The sequence below is a fragment of the Ctenocephalides felis genome, unplaced genomic scaffold (genome assembly GCF_003426905.1).
Source record: "Ctenocephalides felis isolate EL2017-DRISC unplaced genomic scaffold, ASM342690v1 CF-g0.4_SCAFFOLD_00845, whole genome shotgun sequence".
NCBI lineage: Eukaryota > Metazoa > Arthropoda > Insecta > Siphonaptera > Pulicidae > Ctenocephalides > Ctenocephalides felis.
This window is the reverse complement of record NW_020536999.1, coordinates 93482794-93502139: the sequence shown is the minus strand read 5'-3', so window position 1 is coordinate 93502139 and position 19346 is coordinate 93482794. Positions and strand designations below refer to the sequence as shown.

At 28.8% G+C, this 19346-nt stretch overlaps 3 protein-coding genes across 3 annotated transcripts; all 3 read left to right on the top strand.

Moving 5' to 3' along the window:
* The first annotated feature begins 1283 nt into the window (after positions 1 to 1283).
* LOC113363072 (acyl-CoA-binding domain-containing protein 6-like) lies at positions 1284 to 2083 on the top strand. The gene is made up of 3 exons (XM_026605559.1): positions 1284 to 1746; positions 1822 to 2012; positions 2078 to 2083. Exons 1-3 carry the CDS (start codon positions 1284 to 1286, stop codon positions 2081 to 2083), a joined length of 660 nt encoding a protein of 219 aa, XP_026461344.1.
* On the top strand, positions 2080 to 7210 carry LOC113363071 (ankyrin-1-like). The gene is made up of 2 exons (XM_026605558.1): positions 2080 to 3013; positions 6655 to 7210. Exons 1-2 carry the CDS (start codon positions 2080 to 2082, stop codon positions 7146 to 7148), a joined length of 1428 nt encoding a protein of 475 aa, XP_026461343.1. The 3' UTR covers positions 7149 to 7210.
* A 259-nt stretch (positions 7211 to 7469) lies between these two features.
* LOC113363070 (serine/threonine-protein phosphatase 6 regulatory ankyrin repeat subunit B-like) lies at positions 7470 to 8227 on the top strand. Its single transcript, XM_026605557.1, has 2 exons — positions 7470 to 7641; positions 7689 to 8227. The coding sequence occupies exons 1-2, from the start codon at positions 7470 to 7472 to the stop codon at positions 8225 to 8227; spliced, it is 711 nt and encodes a 236-aa protein (XP_026461342.1).
* Positions 8228 to 19346: the final 11119 nt, after the last annotated feature.

Genomic DNA, 19346 nt, shown 5'->3' with positions numbered 1-19346 from the left:
AAACGAACAACCACATTAATTCGAAATATTTTCTAAGGTCAAATTTTCAAAAATCAACCATTTTTATAATTGAACCAGTTTCCGTAGGACTTTAATGGTTTAGTATGTTTATTAAGACCAAGTACTCTATCGTTATACCAAGTAAATCGTCTAATTTTGATTTTAGCAAGCGTCAAAAAAACTACTCATTTTCTCAAATTTTGATGAATTTTCAAAATTAAACTGCATGTCGTAAGGCCGTGATATTTCAGTAAGTTCTATAAGACCATGATATACATCGCCAAAAAAGTTCCATAAAAATCGACTAAATTTTTTTTTCAACAGTTAATTATAAGAAAACGACTCGGTAGATTTTCATCTAAAACTAATCAGTATCATTTCCAACTAATATCTTTCGAACAGTTTTTGATTTTTCAAAATCGATTCAGAATTGCGGGCTAAAACGTAGAGGAAAATTTTTTCACTTTTCTGCGATTTATAAAGAAAGAAACTAGCCGATCGCACAAAACTAAAAAAAAATAGTCCTCATCAAGATACATCGAATGGCTTTTAAATTTTTGAAATCGGTCCAGCCGTTTTTGAGAAAACTTCGATTTACGGCAAAAAATCTGTTCACACACACACGCACACACATACTTTTTCTACATTTGGTCTCATTCGATTCAGAATGGCTTGAAACGTCGAGAAAACAAAATTAGCGAATCGGATTTTTTGATGAAAACATAAACTTCTTCTTCGGGAAGTTAATAATTGTCAAAACTACGATAGAAATAAATTATTATAAATGAGTGTCTACTTATCGGAGAGTCAGCTTATCTGTATATTTATCTTTCTAGATGTCTACCTGCGTGCCTGTCTATCTGACTATTTTGCAGCTTGTCTACTTGTCTACCTGTCTAGCTGTTCACATGTCTACATACCCAACTGCCTATCTGTCATCTGAGTATCAATATTCCTACATGTTTATGAACAATAATAATAGTTTGTAATGATCATTTCAGATCACCAAATGTTAATTTTTTCGCAAAAATGTTGTCAATTTTTTACTACAAGACATAGCTACTTTTAAACACTGTTATCATTGATAATTCTACTCTATTATTGCCGCATGTTGTCCAGCACTGGTTTGATTACGGTTATCAATCGACAATTTGCAACTGATATGATAACGATAAATTTGTTATATATGTATTGTAATTGCATTGTATTTTTCACATTGCTAGTTGATAATTTTTTAAGTGAGTGTTTGAACTATTAATGTAAGTTTGTGTTTTGCATCAACAATGACCAATAATCTGCCAACATATACTAAAATAGTGCAACACGACGAAATTTTCCAAGCCATCAGAGATAACGATTTGCAAAAAGTCCAAGGTTTACTCAACTCCTGCAGTGTTCAATTAATTAATATTGTCGATGATACCAATAAAAACAATACGCTCCTGCATTGTGCAGTGGAAGAAAACAGGCATGATATAGTCCAGGAACTATTATTGAAAAAGTGGGGATTAAATATAAATGCGCAGAACGAGGATGGTGACACTGCCCTACACGTTGGTGCCAAAAAAAACTATGATCGACTGATACACTTGCTCCTCAAAGCAGGAGCAACCAGTGATGTTGTCAACAACGAAGGTGAAACATTTTTGGATATCGTAAGGATATTGGCAATTCGAACAAGAATCTGCAAAAACAACTACCAGGTAGATATATCTAACCAACCGGGATCATCTCGAATAGTTACAGGTAAAATCTAAAGTGACCTTATCTTGACTTATCATGATTATAATTTTCTACACATTCAATAAATTTTGTGTTTAGGGCAAAGTGAGGAGCACAAAATAACAAAAGTTGACAAAAAAGATACAAATCTTGCAGTCGATAATAAAAAACAATTAGCGTCTCCACATTTATTGGACAAGAATGCTAAAATAAACAATATAGCTAACAAGAATTGGTCGTCTTTGCACGTTGCGGCACACAACGGAGAACTAGCAAGGGTTCGATACTTGGTAGGCCTTGGTGCCAAAATAGATGCCGTAAGTAAGGACAAAGTTGACGCCACTCCATTGCGCAGCTATGAATGGATTCAAAGATGTAGTTCAACTATTGGTCGACAAAAACGCGAATATTGAGGCTATCGATGATCAAGAACGGACACCATTGTATGTCGCAGCTCAAAATGGTCATTTGGAGATAGTGCAGTTTCTGATTAGTAAAGGCGCTGATATCAATGCTGTTAATAACAAAAATTGGACTCCATTGCACAATGCATCTCAAAATGGTCACTTGGATGTAGTGCAGTTTATGATTAGTAAAGGCGCCAATGTCAATGACACCAATGATAGAAATTGGACTCCATTGCACATTGCATCTCGAAATGGTCATTTAGAGATAGTGCAGTTTCTGGTTAGTAAAGGCGCCAATGTTAATGCTGATATTGTAGAAAATTGGACTCCATTGCACCTTGCATCTCAAGATGGTCACTTGGAAGTAGTGCAGTTTCTGGTTAGTAAAGGCGCCAATGTTAATGCTGATAATGTAGAAAACTGGACTCCATTGCACATTGCATCTCAAAATGGTCATTTAGAGATAGTGCAGTTACTGGTTAGTGAAGGCGCCAATATTAATGCTGTTGATGTTGAAAATTGGACTGCATTGCACATTGCATCTCAAAATGGTCATTTGGAGATAGTGCAGTTTCTAGTTAGTGAAGGCGCTAATGTCAATGCTGTTAATGAAAGAAATGGGACTCCATTGCACTTTGCATGTCAAAATGGTCATTTGGAAGTAGTGCAGTTTCTGATTAGTGAAGGCGCTGATGTCAATGCTATTCTTGAGAAAAATTGGACTGTATTACACATTGCATCTGAAAATGGTCATTTGGAGATAGTGCAATTTCTGGTTAGTAAAGATGCGAATGTCAATGCTGTCGATCAAAGAAATTGGACTCCTCTGCACATTGCCGCCTATTATGGTCACAAAAATATAGTCAAAGCATTGATGGACAAAGGTGCAAACACTAATATAGTAAATTTAAATAACAAGACCCCAATAAACGTTGCCTACAAAAAAGGGCACATGGAAATCGTCAACTTATTACAAAATTAAAGAACTCATCCAAATAATATTTAGTTACATGCTTGAACCTAACTTTTACAAAATAGTGGTATAAAAACGTATATAGTATAGTAAAATGTTGTGTCATAACCAAATTACTGAACTTTTCAAAGATTTATAACAACCTGTGTATTTCAGAACTAAATATTGTAGTATTTTAATAATAATGACGAAATATACAAGTATAACAGAATTTTTTATAATATTCAAGTACGAGTTTTTGCTAAAAAATTTATACCAGACATCAAAATTTGTATACACAAAAATTTTAGGTGGTTTAATGGTCTTTTTCTTAATATATAAAAATATGAATGTGTAATTTAAGACTGCCTTAATAATATTATGGCGTAATTTTTAGCAATTTCTGAAGTAAGATCTTGGTTGCAAAGTAATTTTTAATTCTTAAGTATATTTTGGAACACCAATTGAATTAGCTTATAAGTTATATATATATATATATATATATATATATATATATATATATATTTTTAAAGCCTGATTCGACTTCTTTCAAATTTACATTTCAGCAAATTATTTGTAACTTGTACCAGGCGTAAAATATGATCGTTTGCAAAAACTTTCTTTTTGCAAAATCAAAACATAATAAAATTTTAATCTCAGGTTTGTTTTATATAAGACAATATTGTAGATAATTTAATTTTCAACTAATTTCCTAAAAGCACCATTCATATTAATCGAATGGTTTAAATGTTACAAGAGATATGAGACATATCTCTTGTATCTATTACATGAGATATGAGAAATAAATGCACCAATATTCCATTATTCACAAAATTTTACTAAAGCAATATACATTTATAAATTTGTAAGATAATAGTAAATTTTAGTAGCTTTTTAATGATGTATAAAAGTTAATAAATATTTTATACGATATGATAATAAAAATTATGAAACTAAAATGTTTTGTTCAAATTCAAGCTACTAAATCGAAGATCATGTCTACTTCCAAAACGATTTTAGAGTATACCGAGTTGCTGCAGGTCATCAAAGACAATAACAAAGACAGATTAATTATGCACAAATTTCTCAAATACATCATTCATAACAATCGAATGGTTTAAAAGTTACAGAGCCAAAACTTACAGGTAACTATTAGCTCTCCGAGTCCCATATAACAATGAGTAAATTTGGAATATTTCCAAAAATAGTTTTAATTGCTGTAGAATATTGAATATTTAATATATTTCACTTAAGTGTGTCTACTAGGGAATGCAATACCAATGGAAAATTTCAATAACGGTATTTCGGTAATTTTTCATTTTAAAACCGGAATACCGGTGAATTACCGGTATTTTTATTATCTTAAACAGATGTGAACAAAATTAAAAGTTACTAGTACAAATACAAAAAAAGTATATACAACTACAACTATATTCAACAAAACAATAAAAACAATAAAATAAAACAATGAGTTTATTTTTTTTTTCAATAATAATTTAACAAAATTATATCCAATTTAATTAATTCATTATCACTATATATACTCGATATTGAGTACTTTTCACCAAAAACAAACTCATTAGTAAGCTAGGCCAAAAACTTATGAAAGATCATATTACATTATTATAATAAACTGTATTGCCTGTGTTCTATGTGTTAATTTAGCGTAATCTCCAGTATTTTAAAAAAATAATTTTTCTACACTAATTTCATATCGGATACTTTGTCGAGATAAATAATAAGTTACTATAATTGTTGAGTATTGTTATTTAAAACAATGTGATGCTTCTATAGTATTTTCAAACTTGAAAACATTTTCGAAAAATAATATTTTATAATTGTAATAAGAAGCAAAAATATTTAGTAAATATCATAATTATTATGTATAAAGTTAGAAAATAATAAAGATTACGCAGGGGTAATCTGTATTATATAAAATATTTTGGCGCAAATATCACTTAAGAAACCGTTACATTTTTACATAAGATGAAACAAACATCATTATCTATCAGTCCAATTCTATTTATTGTAACACGATATAAATGAATCCTTTAGTAAAGCAATAAATATTCAATTTAATGACGAGTTGAGATAATATTTGACACTTGTTTATCCTATAGAATCACTTGAAGATATAGCTGTTTATGCGATTATAGAATTTAACGATAAATTTGTTCCGAGAAATTTAAACTTTAGTGTATTATGTATCAAATAGCGCTTATGTAAAAATACCGAAAATACCGGTATTTTTGGGGTAAATACCTGTAAAAATACCGCCGAAAAATTGGGCGGTTTACCGGTAATTCGGTATAACCGGTATTGCATTCCCTAGTGTCTACTATAGTAACAAATACTAAAATTGATAAGTGTTTAATGTGTGTAAATATATATATACACAGGTTAGACAGATAAATAGGTGGACAGGTAGATAGATACCTAGAGTGGTTGAGGAAGATAAATAAGCACATAGATAGATATATAGGTAGAATAGTAAAAATGAGGACTAAAAGACAGGTAGACTGAAAAACTGGTAGATAGGTATACAGGTAGCCTATTTCAAAATATTGTATTTTTTAAATAATAATGAATTAATATTAAAATTATTTATAATCCATAATTCTTGATTATTGGTAATACCTAAAAACTTTGATGTTACATGTTAAAGGGTAGATTTTACAAAATTTTGTTATCACTACATATATTTTTAGAAACACAATTTTAAGAAAAATTTAGTTAGCTTCTCAAACATTTATAATAACCTACATATGTCAGAACAATATAATGTAGTATTAAAATAATAATACTAGAATAACCAATATATTCCTAGAGGGTTTCAACAAAACCTGATTGTTGGTACAATTTTCACTAATTACTAATCAGCACGTCTTCACACTTAAAGACAAACAAAAACTTTTATTTTCGATTTTTTGCAATCTCTATAACTTACCCTACGACAAGTTTGCAAATTGATTAAAAATTATTCTTTGGAAAAGCAAAAAAATAGAATTATCTGTTTCAGATAATATTATCAGATATCATAATATCAAAAAAATACAGATAAGTTAATCATTTTCAAGATTTTATCATTTATAATTTTTGAAATATTTAAAAAATGCATTAAAAATATAAAAAGAGTTCTCGCCATTTAGAATTACACATTGCATTGCATTTTAATAACTATTTAACAGTATCAATAATAATTCTATTAAAATTAATATTGATAGTGCGTACTAGTTTTGCAAAACAAATTGGCCAAAAACAGCGCGTGTGGAGTGGTTGTACATCTAATCGTGTTTTTAACTTATGGCGTTGCTAAAAATTCACAAATACACAATGAAGATAAATCTAGTTATAAAGCAAAAATACCCTAACCACTAATTATTTGACTCCATTATCACCGCATGTTGACCAGCACTGGCTTGATTTCCTTTATCAATCGACAATTTGCAACTGATATGATACTGATAAATTTGTTAGATATATAATTGTATTGTACTTTTCACATTGAGCTAAGTCAAATGAGCAAGAATAGTTGATAATTTTTTAAGTGAGTGTTTGTACTGTAAATATAAGTTAGTCTTTTTGCATATACAATGGCAAATAATCTGCCTACATCCACTGAAGAAGTGCATCATAAGGAAATCTTCCAGGCCATCAGAGATAACGATTTGCCCAAAGTGCAAGGTTTACTCAACTCCTGCAGTGTTCAATTAATAAACATTGTCGATGATACCAATAAAAACAATACACCCCTGCATTGTGCAGTGGAAGAAAACAGGTATGAAATCGTCCAGAAACTATTATTGAAAAAGTGGGGATTGAATATAAATGCGCAGAACGAGGATGGTGACACTGCCCTACACGTTGGTGCCAAAAAGAACTATGATCGACTAATGCACTTGCTCCTCAAAGCAGGAGCAACCAGCGATGTTGTCAACAAAGAAGGTGAAACATTTCTGGATATTGTTAGGAAATTGGCAATTCGAATAGGAATTTTGAAAAACAATCTCCAGGTCGATATATCTAACCAACCGGGACCATCTCGAATAGTTACAGGTAAAATTTAAAGTAACCTTATCTTAAATTATCATGATTATAACTTTCTACACATTTATTAAATTTTGTATTTGGGGCAAATTGAAGAGCACAAAATAACAAAAGTTGACAAAAAGGATACAAATCCTGCAATCAATAGTAGAAAACGATTAGCGTCTCCACCTTTATGGGACAAAAGTGCTAAAAGAATCCATATAGGTAACAAGAATTGGTCGTCTTTGCACGTTGCGCCACCTGACGCAGAATTAGCATGGGCTCGATACTTAATAGGCCCTGGTGCCAAATTAGATGCCGTAAGTAAGGACAAGTTGACGCCACTCCATTACGCCTCTATGAATGGATATCTACATGTAGTAAACATATTGATCCATAGAGGAGCAAATATAGAAGCTATCGATGATCAACAACGGACACCATTGTACATTGCAACTGAAAATGGTCACTTGCAGGTTGTGCAGTTTCTGATTGGTAAAGGCGCCAATGTTAATACTGTTGATGTGAAAGGCAGGACTCCATTGCACATTGCATCTCAAAATGGTTATTTGGAATAGTGCAGTTTCTGGTTAGTAAAGAGGCCAATGTTGATGCTGTTGATGTAGAAAATTGGACTCCATTGCACCTTGCATTTCAAAATGGTCACTTGCAGGTAGCGCAGTTTCTGATTAGTAAAGGCGCTGATGTCAATGCTGCTATTAAAACTAATAGGACTTCATTGCACACTGCATCCCAAAATGGTCATTTGGAGATAGTGCAGTTTCTGGTTAATAAAGGCGCCAATGTTAATGCTGTTGATGTAGAAAATAGGATTCCATTGCACACTGCATCTCAAAATGGTCATTTGGAAGTAGTGCAGTTTCTGCTTAATAAAGGCGCTGATGTCAATGCTATTAATAAAGAAAATAGGACTTCTCTGCACATTGCCGCCTATTATGGTCACAAAAATATAGTCAAAGCATTGATGGACAAAGGTGCAAACACTAATGTAGTAGATCTCAATAACAAGACCCCAATGAAAATCGCCTACAAAAAAGGGCACATGGAAATCGTTAACTTATTGCATAATTATGGAACTCATCAAAATAATATTTAGTTGCTTGAACCTAACTTTTACAAAATAGTGGTATAAAGACATATTACTAAAACTGCTGTGTCATAAAAATATTACTAATTAATATTACTAATTACTTTAAGCTTCTCAAAGATTTATAGCAACCTATGTATTTTAGAACTAAATATTGTAGTATTTTAATAAATAATAATATTAACCGATATGTTTATGAAGGTTCTTAACAAAACCAAAAAGTGTTGACACTAGATAAATATGTGCATAGTAAATTTTATATATATGTATATATATATATATATATATATATATATAATTTTTTAAAGCCTGATTCGACTGCTTTCAAATTTACATTTCAGCAAATTATTTGTAACTTGTACCAGGCGTAAAAAAGGAGCGTTTGCAAGAACTTTCTTTTTGCAAAATAAAAACATAATAAAATTTTAATTTCAGGTTTGTTTTATATTAGACAATATTGTATATAATTTAATTTTCAACAAATTTTCTAAAAACATCATTCATATTAACCGAATGGTTTAAAAGTTACAAAAGATAGAGTATTTACTCTTAGTAGTACTGAAGTATCGAGCTCTATATGAGCGTTTAATGCAATTTTAGAGTATACAGAGATGTTCTAGAGTTTTATATGATTAAAAAAATCTGCTGATAATTAAATTTGAAATATTTTTCTCCTATACAACATTCACATTAATCAAATGGTTCAGAAGTTACACAAGATAGAGTATTTACTCTTAGTAGTATCAAAGTATCGAGCTCTATATGACAGTTTAATGCAATATTAGAGTATACCGAGAATTAACAAATGCACCCCAGCACTTTTGTTGCTACATATACTACAATGGGACAAGTCCAAACGTTTCCATTTCGTTAAAAACAAAAGTTTAATTCACTCTGAAGAAATTGCGTGATCTTTTTCCATATTACTTCTTTCTTCAGTCTGTTTTGTTATTTTATATATGGGAAGTGAATTACTTTTACTTTATTCAACAAGAGAGATACTGTTAGAATAACAATCGAGGATATACATAGAAAAAAAACTGAATAACTGTATTTATTAGTCATGAATAATTAGATGAATGAGGTGTTAAATAATACATTTTGCTTTGGAATGTGATATAGTAAATATATTTTGTAGTAATATTGTATAGGAACATAGCAATTTGTTCACTTAGGATCTAGAATTTATCAATATGTACTTTTCAGTTTGAGTAAAAAAAATTGCAAAATTTTGCAAAATTTTGTTAAAATCGATTAAATTTAAACTAACACGAATTGTGTAGAATTTTATTAGCTTTTTAATGATGTATTATAGTTAATAGACACTCTCTAAAATTTTAAAGATATTTACAAAATTCATGTATGTATTAATTTGTCTCTTTGTGTCTGAGACAAAATTTTTGCAAATTTTTTTTTGTTAAAATTGGTTTCATTTATGCTAACACAAGTTGTGCAGTATTTTATTAGCTTGTTAATGATGTATTACAGTTTATAGGCATTCTTTAAAATTTTAAAAATATTTAAGATTCCAAGAAAGTGTTCAAAAAGTAGTTTGTATGTATTAATTTGTTTTTTTATGTTTGTTACTACAATTTTGCATAAATTTTTCAAAATTAATTATATTTTAAGTAAGAAAAAATATTTGGAATTTAATGAGGTTTTTATTGATATATTATTGTTTATAGATGCTGAATAAAATTTTAAAGATAATATTATAATATTTTTTAAAATTTGCTTTTTGGATTACAAGTATTATTCATACGACGTGGAAGTACTTTTTTCATAAAATTGTAAATAACTCAAAATTTTTAAGGACAACTTATCAATTTTAGTATTTGTTGTCAAAGTACACATATTATAGTATAATATATCAAAATTTCAACATTTTAAAATACACACAACTATTTTAATATTTTTTTCAAAAATTTTTCCTTCGAGTACAAGTATTATTCATACGACGTACAAGTACTTTTTTTCATAAAATTGTAAATATCTCAAAATTCTAAGGACAATTATCAATTTTAGTATTTGCTATCATAGTAGACATATTAAAGAATATCACATTAAATTTTTGGCAGTCTAAAAGTACCAGAACTAATTTTAAAAAATATCTGAATCTAAATATTTATCTTAATTTTATTTTAACATGCCAATAGGCAAAATGTCTTCTCATAGGTTATATATAAATACAATTATTATAATATATGTTATAAACAATATGCAAAGTATATTTTTATTGTTTATCAGAGCGTAATGTTGTATGTAATAATATTCGATGACTTTTCAATCAATCAATTTCCTGGATTTTTATTACAGCAACGTAAATATATATTTTTATATAATTTTATACTGTTAAATAACTAAAATTATATAATTTTCCGTATTGGATAAAATATACTGAAATAATAATATTTTTTGTTTAATATTATTTCATACTTTAATTTGTTTATTATAATGACAAATATTAAAATTAATGTTGACGCATTTGAATTAAAAGAAAATTAAAAAGAGAGATATTAACCTCTAGTATATCTAATTTCTAGTATATCTAGTATATCTAGTATCAAAACTAGTAAGTTTTTTTTGCAAATTTGATTTTGCGTGACTAACCACTTGAGATTGAATAGAGAATTCGGACTCCGACGATCGTTGGTGGGGCAGAAGACAGTATATTGAACGACTTGTAAGGGATACACACAATGCTAATTTAAGTTTTCATATTTTAGATTTTAAATTATAACACACTGATGATGAGACAAATCTAGTCTCGAAACGTTTGTGAAAATTATTATTTAATAAAATAGTGCAAAAAAAAGTGTTGTTTGTTTATATTTCCAAATTAATAATATATATATATATATATATATATATATATATTATCTAACACTATATAGTTTTTTTTGGCAAATATGCAAAATTCTAATTAAATTAAATCATACACAAATTAGCAACTTTCTAACGATTGCATCTTTTACTTAAAAATGTTACTCGAGCAAATTTCGTAATCGTGTTGGTTTATTCAATTATTATAAATAAATAAATGAATAAATATATATATTATATATATATATATATATAACCACATATTATCTAATATAACGTAATATAGCAATATGTAGCAATATTAATATATTAAATTAAAGTTATAGCAATAACTACTAATACTAAAATTGTTTGTGTAAACACCAAAGTAAAATATTACCCTCAGTGCACAAGAGTTGCTCCAGAATGCCAAAATTCTAACATGTTATATTTTAATATATCTACTATGATAACAAATACTAAAATTGATATGTCGTCCTATAAAATCTTAACAAATTTCAACAAAAACTGCCTAATTGTTCATACAATCATGCTTACATTGAAATGCCACAGTGAATATAGCCCTTAGTGCGCAAGAGTTGTCCAACAATGCATGAATTTCCATATTTTTTTCTTAGTAGGTTTAGTGTGAAAACGAATACTAAAATTGATAACTTTTGTTATAAAATCTTGAAATATTTCTTTTGAAAGTGCCTAGTTTTTTATATAATCATGCTTAAATTGAAATGCCACAGTGAACATAGCCCTCAGTGAGCTTTAGTTGTCCAGCAATGCCTAAATTTCAATATATTATTTCCTAGTATGTCTACTGTGGAAACCAATACTAAATTTGATAATTTTTTTTATAAAATCTTGAAATATTTTCAAATTTCTTAAAACAGTACCTAGTTTTTTATACAATCATGCTTAAATTGAAATGCCACAGTCAATGTAGCCCTTAGTGGGATAAAAGTGTCCAGAAATGCTTAAATTTTAATATATTATTTTTTAGTATTTCTAGTGTAGAAAATCCAATACTAAATTTGATCAATCTTCTCATAAAATCTTGATATATTTGGAAAAATCATAAAAAAGTTTCTCGGTTATCATACCGAACAAAGCTGAATTGAACAGACAGGGTAAATATTACCCTCAGTGCACAAGGGTTGTCTTAGAATGGTAAAATTCTAATAGGTTCTGTTTAAAAAAATCTACTTTTGTAACAAATACTGAAACACATATATCTTCTCACAATATTTTGAGATATTAAGAAATTTCTTAAATAAGTACCATAAGTATAAAAATAGAAAGACCAAAGTAAATTTAACCCTTAGTGCACACGGTTTGTTCTAGAATGCTGTAATTTTAATATGATGTACTTTAATATGTCTTCTTTAATAACAAATACTAAAACAAATATATTCTTTCACAAAATTTCAATATATTACCAAATTTCTCAAATAAGTACCATAAGTCCATTATAGGAGTTAGATAAATAGAAAGATCAAAGTAAATACAACCCTCAGTGCACACGGTTTGTTCTAGATTGCTGCAATTTTAATATTACATACTTTAATAAGTCTATTTTGATAACAAATACTAAAACAAATATATTTTCTCACAATATTTAAAAATATTAACGAATTTCTCAAATAAGTACTATTAATAGCTGTGTAATTAGATAGATCAAAGTAAATTTAACCCTCAATGCACACGGTTTGTTCTAGAATGCTGTAATTTTAATGTAATGTACTCTAGTGTGTCTATTTTAATAACAAATACTAAAATAGATATATTTTCTCACAATATTTTAATATAATAACAAATTTCTCAAATAAGTATCATAAGTCCATTAGGAGTTATATAAATAGAAAGATCAAAGTAAATTTTATCCTCAGTGCACACGGTATGTTCTACGGTGCTGAAATTTTAATATTATGTACTGTAAAATATCTAAAATAATATCAAATATTAAAACAAATATATCCTCTCACAATATTTTAATATATTAACAACTTTCGCTAATAAGTACTATTAGTAGCTGGATAATTAGAAAGATCAAAGTAAATTTAACCCTCAGTGCACACGGTTTGTTCTAAAATGCTGTAATTTCAATACGATGTACTTTAATATGTCTGTTTTATTAAAAAATAATAAAACAAATATATTTTCTCACAATATTTCAATATATTGACAAATTTCTTAAGTACCATAAGTCCATTATGAGTTAGATAAATAGAAAGATCAAAAGTAAATTTAACCCTCAGTGCACACGGTTTGTTCTAGATATCTGTAATTTTAATATAATATACTTCAGTATGTCTATTTTAATAACAAATACTAAAATCAATATATTTTCTCACAATATTTTAATTTATTAACTTCCCGAAGTAGAAGTTTATGTTTTCATCAAACAATCCGATTCGCTAATTTTATGTTTTCTCGACGTTTCAAGCCATTCTGAATCGAATGAGACCAAATTTGGAAAAAGTATGTGTGTGTGTGTGTGTGCGTGTATGTGTGTATGTGTGTGTGTGCGTGTGCACCAACAGATTTTTTGCCATAAATCGCCGTTTTCTCAAAAACGGCTGGACCGATTTCAAAAATTTAGAAACCATTCGATGTATCTCGATGAGGATTATTGTTTGTCAGTTTTTGTGCGACGAGCGGCCAAACCGTTTCTTCGTAAGACGTTTCTCAAAAACGCCTGAGCCGATTTTAGAAATTAAAAGCTATTTGATGTATTTTGGTGAGGACTATCGTTTGTCAGTTTTGTGTGACGATCTGCCAAGCCGTTTCTTTGCAATTTGAAAAAAGTGTTAAACTTTTCGTCCACATTTAAGCTAATCCTACCGAACCGATTTTAAAAAATCAAAAACTGTTCGAAAGATATTAGTTTTGAATGGTACTGATTAATTTTAGGTGAAAATCTACCTATATATCTATATTAACTGTTGAAAAAAGGTGTTAAATTTTCGTCCACACTTAAGCTCATCCTACCGAACCGATTTTAAAAAATCAAAAACTGTTCGAAAGATATTAGTTGGGAATGGTACTGATTAATTTTAGGTGAAAATCTACCGAGCCGTTTTCTTGTAATTAACTCTTGAAAAAAGTGTTAAATTTTCGTCCACATTTAAGCTCATCCTACCGAACCGATTTTAAAAAATCAAAAACTGTTCGAAAGATATTAGATGGGAATGATACTGATTAATTTTAGGTGAAAATCTACCGAGCCGTTTTCTTGTAATGAACTGTTAAAAAAAAATTTAAGCCTAATTTCATGGAACTTTTTTTGGCGATATACATCATGGTCTTACTACAAGTGGTTTAATTTTAAAAATTCATCAAAGTTTGAAAAATACTAGTAACGCTTTTCAGTCAAAATTAGACCTTCATCGACGTTTTCCCATAAACTACTAAACTGATTAGAAAAATTTAAAATTTAGGAAAAAGATAAAAATGTTTGTCCACGGCTCAGCTCACAACACTGAATCCATTTTGAAAATTTAACAACGATTCTAAAAATCATGCTTAGAAATCGTACTGATTAATTTTCGGTAAATATAGCTTTTTTGTAATTATTTTGTTAAATATTACTGTTCGACAATTTTCTTGAAATTTTTTTTACGATATATGTCATTGTCTTTACAGAACATACTAAAAGTATTACGATCCTACAATAAGTCGTTTCACCATCAAACTTTGAAAAATTTATGAGCTTTCCTGGCATTTGTTAAGATCCGACGCTTTAGCAAAAAAGCCTGCGCGGATTTATAAAATTTGAAAATAGTTTTAAAGATATCATACTTTATCAGTAGTCGTGATTAGTTTTAAATTATTGATTTTTGAAAATTTGCTTTTAGAAAATACTCCGAGTCAAAGTGTTCGTACGTTTTCAGTTATGTGTAATAAATCCACTCGGAATACTTTTAATGACTCATAAATTAATTTATTTTTTATTGATTAAGTCGATTATTTAAACATATCGGGAAGTTCATGTAACTTGCCTCCAGGCTAAACACCAAACCAACTAGTTAACAAATTTCTCAAATAAGTATCATTTTTTCCAATAGTAGTTGAATAAATAGAAAGACACGAGTAAATTCAACCCTCAGTGCACACGGCTTGTTCTAGAATGCTATAATTTTAATATGATGTACTGTAGTATGTATATTTTAATAATAAATATCAAAAGAGATATTTCGTTACACAATATTTTGAGATATCAACAAATTTTTCAAGTACCATTAGTAGTTAGAAAAATAGAAAGACCAAAGTAAATTTAACCATCAGTGCACACGGTTTGTTCTAGAATGCTGTAATTTTCACATTATATACTTTAATATGTTTATTTTGATAACAAATACTAAAATTAATGCATCTTCTCACAAATTAATTTGTAAAATCTATTTTTTGCACACAAAACAAAGTATGTAGAAAGATGTTGACGTACATCTACAAACTTTAGCAAACTCTCAGTGCACAAGTACAAGTTTCAAATATATATATATATACATATATATATATATATATACAGTAAACCCTCGCTTTACGCGGCAAGTGCGTACCGTGCAGTATAGGAACCGTGCTATAAGAAACTCGTATTTAACATACAATTCAGGCTAATTCGTAGTGCGTTCTATGGAACCTTACATAGTGCAGTATGGGAACCGTGTTATGAGAGACTCAGAGTTGGTACAAATCGCACCATTTTTATCGCGTTGTATGGAGACCAAGAAATACAACTTGAAGTAGGAGAAATACGGACGAAATGACGTGTAGGACATTGACACCTTATTCAAAAATTGGCGCGTCGCAGTAATCAGCTCAAACGTGTTCTTAGGCAGCTATATACAATCAGGCATGTCTAAAAGATAAAAGTCGATAACAAAATTTACAACAATACCCTTTTGCACAACGAACTTATGGGCTGTTGACCAAATACCGTGTAATAAGAAGTCCGTGTAGTCGGAGGGATGTCGGATTTTTAGCTCCGTGTAGTATGGGAACCGTGTACCCAGAGTGCCGTGTAAAGCGAGGGCCTACTGTATATATTCATAAATGTACATGTATATATATTGTCTAATATAAATAATTTAATATAGCAAAAGATAGCATTTGAAACTTTCTCCTGAGCCACTATGGAATGCTATCACCAATTACGGCATTGACTGCGATTTGCGATTACATGTACGTCGTACACACACTTTAATAATCGTGTCTTTTTTATTATTCAATATTTAAATATATTATATATATATATATATATATATATATATATACTAGCTGGCTCAAACTCTCATTATTAGTATAACTCTGGCTCATTTTTAGTATAACAATAACTAAGTGATTCTGTATGTGCAAGCATGTGGTATAAAAGTGAAAGAGGCAGCTCTTTCCGAAATAATATGCATGGTTTACCCACTGCAACGCATGCCGCATCTAAATATTCCTGAGACATATTATTAGCCATTGCAAGTGCCAGCCTATTCTGAGTCTGTTTTCATTTAAATTGAACTGGAACAATTGGGGATTCAAACTCTAGATTAATTTATTTTTTTTTTAATTAAAAGCGAAACCAAACGTTCATTATTGAACCATGTTGTTTTATACCTAGCAAGTGAGATTTCAAAAACTGTGGTAAAATTTCCAGTTTTACCATGGACTATAGTCCATGACTTTTTCACGAGTGATTTTTTTTATTATTATTATCTCTTTTATTTGCAATTGTTCAGTAAAGGACATTCAATACATTTGATAAATTTACAATAGTCGGCCGAAAAGGGACATTGTATACTACAAGGGCATGTTGGAAAAAACAACTCAGTAGTTGTTTTTCCATTCGATATTAAATTCGCAATATTTACGAGTGAAAAAATGCCAATATTTTCTAAGTCCGAAAAGATTTGGGTGAAAATATATTTGAAAAGTAAAAAATGGTAATATTTTTGACATGATTGAAATTGGCAAAAAACCATGGACTGTAGTCTATGACTTTTTCAAAGTGAGTGAAAAATGTTAAGATTTTCCAAGTCCAAAGAAAATTTAATAGTATCTGATGACTTCAAGACAACTAAGTTTTAGTATTTGTCGTTATAATAGACATATTAAAGAAAGTAAAATAATAAAATTGCAGAATTCTATTCTTCTTTTGAAAAAAATTTGTAAGTCATTACTCTTTTTATTACACAATTTGTACTAATGACATCGCAGTATACTTTTTTTGCAAAATTATTAATAATCTCAATAAATGTTAGAAAACTTATGAATTCTAGAATTTGCCATCATAGTAGACATTTTTAAGTATTTGGTATCAAAATTTCAACAATATAATTTTTCAATATTTTTGAATTAAATCTTCTTTAGGCGTAACAAGGTGTAAATAGGCGCAATGAGGTGTAAATCCGTACAAATGCAACGGAAGTGCGTTACGGCAGATAGGATAAGATAAGAGTCGGGTGCCAATGATACGTCATTCGCTTTCGATGATATCATTTCTAAACGGGTAGATTGTGATTAGTCGTCGTGTATGTGAATAGAGATCTGTCGTTGTTTGCTCACCGGTATCAACGTTGTATGCGTACCGATATCAACAAGGAAAACAGCATAGATAAATAAACATTTTAAAGTTACATCGTAGTGCAAATCTTGATTTAATGAAAAATTCCTGAATCAGAACAATATTTTACCCTGTTCCTTGAAAATAATAAAACAAATTTAACATTTGTGCCGTGTAATAAACGTAAGTTTATTGATTAAAAATTATTTTTATATTATTCGTAGTTTATATAAATCTTTGAAGTTATTAAAATGGAAAATATTTTTTAGGCAAGACAGATATTACAGCTATTCAAATAATGAGATTATAGCGCCAGCAAAGAAATAAAAAAAAAATACCATCAGTCAATGAATGTATGTCAATTTTAATTACATGAAGTTCTTCAAACATAATTACGATGAGTGAAGTTGCGAAAATAATATTTGGACAACAGTATTTATTTTAACTTAAATGCCATCTTGTACAGTAGCAAATAAGTTTCACTTCAATCGCGTGTGAACCTTACGCGCACTCTTTTTTTTAATTATTTGTTACGCACTGCAACATAATTTTACTAAAGAACGTGTTTTGTTATGCCTTTTTATAAAATCAAATTTTTGGTTAATTTTTAGATTTATATATATATATATATATACATATATATATATATAATATATACATATATACATATATATTGTATATGTACTTGTTTATATTGTTTATAAACATATATAATAAATAATTATAATTAGTAGCTTCAGGCAGAGAAAGCATAAGTTCATGACTTTGAACGTAAATTATGAATTCATGTAATATTACTTCATGTAATTATATATATATATATATATATATATATATATATTACTATTATATATATATATATATATATATATATATATAGGTATATTCACTTAGTAAACAAATAAATTTGTATCTATTTTTTCTAGAAAAAATTCAATCCATTGAGAAGCTATATATAAAAAAGATAACCCAAGTGAACATGAATTGTTCTACAATGCTCTAGTTTTAATGTTATACTTTAATATGTCTACTATGATGACAAATACTAAATTTGATAAACTTTTTTCACAAAATTTTCGATTATTTATAAGTTTCTTAGCAAAGTACTCCGTACTGACTTTAAGTGCTAAATATCCTTCATCTTTATCCTTTCCACAGATTCCAAAACTCTTTTCGCACCTTTCCAGGAAGTTCGCTATTGATTATCATTAAAAGAATAAAAGTTTATTGAACTTCTTTCTCCGCGAATAAAATAACTCTTTATAAGATATTATTGCAAATAACGGAAACTGGAACTTTGTTCCGGTTGAAAGTGTTAATAAGTATAATAAAATAGGAAAAAATCAATAGAAAAAAATTTATATCGATTTTGATGCTAAATTATTGGGAGGAAATACAAGTTTTGGATTAACTCGAGCACTGAGAGTAAGAACGTTTGTTTGTGGTAATTTATACACTCTTGGTTTATAATTGCAACTGTGTATAGATTTTCACAAAATTTTCAAAAAAAATTTTTGATTTTAGTATTTGTTGTCATAGTAGGCATACTGAAGTATAATATACTAAAGTTTGAGCACTAAAGAACAAAGCACTAGCACTGAAGGCGATATTTTATTTGTCCATCCAAAATAAATTACTTTTAGCTGCTTTTTTTTAAGTTAAATTTTCGAATATCTCAATTTTGTTATTAAAGTATGTTAAATAATATATATCTTCTATATATATAAAAACAAGTCGGGTTTTCCTTCCTGACGATACAACTCC